The 5,138-nt window shown below is 46.1% G+C and overlaps 1 protein-coding gene across 1 annotated transcript; it reads left to right on the forward strand.

Annotated features, from left to right (window-relative positions):
- Positions 1–751, forward strand: LOC112897795 (kafirin PSKR2-like). The gene has a single exon (XM_025966189.1). The coding sequence runs from the start codon at positions 53–55 to the stop codon at positions 650–652; it is 600 nt and encodes a 199-aa protein (XP_025821974.1). The 5' UTR covers positions 1–52; the 3' UTR covers positions 653–751.
- Positions 752–5,138: the final 4,387 nt, after the last annotated feature.

The raw sequence follows: 5,138 nt of genomic DNA on the forward strand, positions 1-5,138 counted from the left end.
CGACTACCTAGCAACATAGAAAGTGAAACACACTAGCAACCTCATAGCAACAATGGCATCCAAGATACTTGCCCTCCTTGTGCTCCTTGCTCTTTCAGCAAGCGCGGCCACAGCGGTTCTTATCCCACAGAGCTCACTAGCTACTACCGCTGCCACTATTTCGCAGTACATCCCACCAGTGACTGCCGTTGGATTTGAACACCCAATTGTGCAATCCTACATGCTACAGCAGGCGCTAGCATCAAGCATCATACCATCAGCCTTGTGGCAACAGCAATCCTCAGCGTATTTGACAATACTGAGCATCATGGCACAGCAGCAACTGCAACAACTTTCGCCAGCACTCAATCAACTAGCCATGGCAAACCCTGCTGCCAACTTGCAACAACAGCAGCTTTCTCAAGCAATCAACCAAGTGGCTGTAGCTAACACTGTTGCCTACTCGCAGCAACAGATGTTTCCATTCAACCAACTAGCTATTGCAAACTCTGCCGCCATCTTGCAGCAGCAGCTGCTAACATTGAACCCTCTGGCTGCGGTAAATCCCACTGCCTTCTTGCAACAACAACAACTGCTGCAATTGAGCCAACTGGCTGCGACAAACCCTCAGGCATACTTGCAGCAGCCCATTGTTGGCAGTTCCATATTCTAGATTACTTATGAGTTGTACTTCAACAATAAAGTTTACATGCCGACGTATGTAACTTTCCGGAAATAATATAAGTAATAACTGAGATTATCATGTGATAGATGCATCCAATTAAGTTTGATAAATGCTTGTGCTGTACAGTTGGGGACTCCAAGTCATACCTTTAGAGATATTATATTATGTGTATATTACCACATATACATATATCATGAGGTTGGTAGGTAGCTCCGAACATTTATACTTCACTAGGTAAGACCTCTTGTAGACACGCTATAGGTGCATAATGTATAATAAGATAGAGAAAATGGATTAACAACACTAATTCTAATTGTGTTGGATACATGGAAGTATATATGTTTCAAGCATTCACATAGAAATTACTAATTATTATATAAAAAACCATTATAAGCAGGGGCAGGCCCAGGATTTGGGAGGTAGGTATTCAAAATTTCAAATGGTGCAAAAAATTTTTTTGACAGCCCAAAGTACACACTAATTGCACATAGTTGAGTATAAAAATATAAATGGTTCATAACTTGAAATTGCAACATATAGATAATAGATGTACTAAATTATCAACATATCAAAGTGGGAATATATGAAATAAATAGATGATAAAATTCTAAAACAACATATGGCATTGATAAGGATGCTTACAAATTACAAGATAACTTTACTACCCTTCATGGCTTGAAAATACTTGATGATGTCCTCATCCTTCGCTTGCAAGAAGAATTCCCTTTCAATAAATATGGTCAAATAATTATTCAAAAAATTTCTACCCCATCTTGCTTCTTAGCTTGTTTTTGATAGTGTTAATTGCAGAAAAGATTCTCTCAACACCAGCAGTTGCAATAGGAAGAACTAGAACCAATTTGAGAAGTTTGTACACAATGGCATGCGGAGAAACCATATTTTTTTTAACTAGCATCATAAACAACTCTGATGGCTTCTCAAAACGTAGGAGACGCGGGTATACAAGCTGCATCTCCAGAAATTTAGGAGACGGGGGTTAGAGATACGCGTCTCCTATTTGTCCCGTATAAGGAGACGCTGATTTAGGACCTGCGTCTCCTTTTAAAATCCATGTCTGCAATGTCTCCTGTAATAGGAGATGCGGTTTTAGAATCCGCATCTCCTATATCATGTGCTTGTTAATCCCCGTCTCCTATAGTTGTTTGAAAGGAGACGCGGTTGACAAGGGTGCGTCTCATATAGCCTCTTCCACATGACACTGTTCCTCTCTCTCCTTCACCACCTTTCTCCAGGAGGGCGCCCTCCTCCGGCCAGTGTGGCGAGCTACGCTCCCTGCCCGCGCCTCGCTCCTCGCCGTCATATGTGCATGCATGCTACGGCCGGCCAGCACACCTCCTCCTCCTTCCCTCGCTCCTTGTCGACACGTGGCTGCGAGCGCTGCAGAGCTTGCGCACCTCGCACCCTCGCCGTTGTCTGCGGCGCGTGTGTGCTGCAGCCGGCCTGCCAGCCGGCGGCACATACCTCCTCCCCTCGCTCCTTGTCGGCGAGTGGCCGCGAGCGCTGCAAAGCCCCTGCCCCTCCTCGCTCCCTCGCCATCATTTGCGGTGCATGCGTGCTACGGCCAGTCGGAGGCACATATCTCTGCCTCTCGCTCCTCATGGGTGTGGCGAGGCTCCGCTCCTGCCCACGCCTCGCTCCTCGCCGTCCACGCTTAGCGAGAGCTCTGCTGCCGCCTGCGCAGGGCCGTCGATGTCGACATCGTTTGTTGTAGCTTGTCCAGGGCTGCTGAAGGCATCCCTGCCTCCTCCTTCCAAGAAGGTGAGGCTCTAGCTACAGCCAGCTCGGTCATGCTTGAAATTCTTTGTGTGTGTGCGCGCTTAATTCAATTCCGTTGAGTGTGTGCAGAATTGATGAACATGTTGAGCTTGTGTTGAAGCACGCCGGCCAGCCACCATGCTTGAGCTCAGCACTACTCTCTGAAGCTTAAGTGGTTCACTCGTCTGCACGTCGTGCTCCCCTCATGGCAAGTGCTCTTGAAGCTAAGAAGGTGAGGTTTTTCTTTTCATAATTGAGGTCCAGATGCAATTTTAGACCCATTTGTTCATGTTCTAATTTTTTAGGCCCATTTGAGGTCCAAATGCAATTTTAGGCTCATTTAGGGTCCAAATGCAATTTTAGGCCCATTTGTTCATGTTCTAGTTTTTTAGCCCCATCTGAGGTCCAAATGCAATTCTAGGCCCATTTGAGGTCCAAATGCTATTTTAGGCCTATTTCAGTATTGTCATGAGTTGTATTCATTTTGCTTGGATATTAATAAGTTTCTTGTTTAACAATGCAGATGGCGGACCGAAGGTGGATGTATCTTGAGAACCGTACTTGTGAAGAGTACTTAAGTGGTCTAAAGTCATTCATTAGTGCAGCACAGGCAGACAAATTGAATCGGCGCGTGTCTGCCATGTGTTGTCCATGCATTGATTGTGAGAACGGGAGAAAGTTCTCAAGTTCGATTCATGTGCACGCTCATCTCATCATCTGGGGATTCATGGATGACTACTTGTGTTAGAACCAGCATGGAGAGGAGGGTGTTAATGATCGAGACCTGCATGGCAGTCGTATGGGTGAAGGAATCTCTGCCAGTCAGCAAACAGCTTGCCAGGATGGCGATGAAAGGCTCCCTGATAGTCCTACTTCCAAGAATGATGAAGCGGAGCATGACAATCAGACTGCAGGACATGATATGACTAAGGACGGGCTTGTTGACATTGGCGACAACTATGTCAACATAGCTGACAAAATGGAGGAGATGGTGCATGATGCAATGTCGTATGATGGGTACACTAGTGTGGAGTTTGTGAAACTACAAAAGATAGTGAGAGATATGAAGACCCCACTGTATCCGGGCTGCAAGGCAAAGTGGACAAAACTCTTCACATCACTCCAGCTAAAGGCCACCCATCATTGGACCGATCACGGCTTCAAGGTATTGTTAGATTTGCTAAGGGACATGCTACCAGAGGAAAATGAGATGCCCATGACCACTTATGAGGCGAAGCAGACTATTTGCCCTTTGGGAATAAAAGTTGAAAAAATCCATGCTCGTAAGAACGACTGCGTCCTGTTCCGCGGTGACCTTGCAGATCTCACTGAATGCCCAGAGTGTGGAGCCCCTTGATACAAACGAAGGAATGACAGGGGTGATGGGGAAAGGGTGCACAGAGCTCCCCAAAAGGTGGCATGGTATTTTCCATTAATTCCTTGCCTGAGACGTTTGTTTGCATCAAGCAAGGATGCAAAGCTCTTGCATTGGCACGAGGAAGGCCGTAAGATACATAATTATACGCCACCCGACGGATTCAACACAATGACACAACCTTGATTGGAAGTAATAAACTATTTTCAGATGACACGAGAAGTCTTCAATTTGCACTAAGCATAGATGGGATGGACCCGTTTGGTCAGATGAGCAGCTCGCATAGCGTTTGGCTAGTATTGTTATCGATCTACAATCTTCCGCCATGGCTATCTAACAATAGGAAATACATGATGATGTCGATTCTCATCTCAGGTCCACATCATCCAGGGATTGACATCAATGTGTATCTGAGACCTCTTCTGGATGATCTCAAAATACTTTGGTCAGAAGGTATTGATGCCTAAGATGGGTACAAGAGGGAACCCTTCAGACTACGTGGCTTGTCGCTCTGCACGATTACTGATCTACCGGGTGGTCATTCCGTGTCCGAACAATGTAAAGGGGAAAAAGATTGCGCTCATTGCCTAGATGTATGTGCGTCATCAGCGTTTCCGTCCCAAGTGTTGTCGGTCAAAACCCACCGGCGAGCAGCGACAGGCAACACGAGGAGCCGGGAGGCTTCCGGGACTGCTGGTGGGCCCCGGTCCCTCGGTCAACGGCCCAGGATCTGGCACACGACCTGGCTTCAAGATCTGCTAGGCGTGCCATGTGACCTATACCTGATCAGGAAGGTGTAGATGCGGTTTCAATTAGTTTCCTGCATTCACAGACACGTTTAAACATTAGTCCGAGCCGCCATCGGCTCATCGGGTGACCCCTGACATCGGCTGTAAAGAGTCGATTGTCTCCCGGTATCAGATCGGATCTGTACATCTTAAACAAAGTGCATAGATCTAATGGTAATATAAACTTGCTCTGCAGTCAATAAGCTAATTCGACCCACGACGGTTGAAGCTTTCACCACACGATCGGAACGTCCCATGCGTAGCTAAGCCTAACAAACATGAAAGATAATAGGACACTAATCCAAAAAGAGGCCTAAAAACCAACAGAGAGCCGATTCCCAGAACTATCCCTCTTCAGATTAATATAAAGCATCAAACATACTGCCGGATCGTTTAACTCATTTGAAGGGCCTAACCATGCAAATATTAAACCAAATCTTTGATGAACAAAGACTAACCATAACAGATTCAATCTACTAATCGAAACAGAGCAAGGTGTTGCCCTTGCACCCCAGATCGTGCACAAGGACAGCCA

Source organism: Panicum hallii, chromosome 6, assembly GCF_002211085.1.
Source record: "Panicum hallii strain FIL2 chromosome 6, PHallii_v3.1, whole genome shotgun sequence".
In the NCBI taxonomy this organism is placed as follows: Eukaryota; Viridiplantae; Streptophyta; class Magnoliopsida; order Poales; family Poaceae; genus Panicum; species Panicum hallii.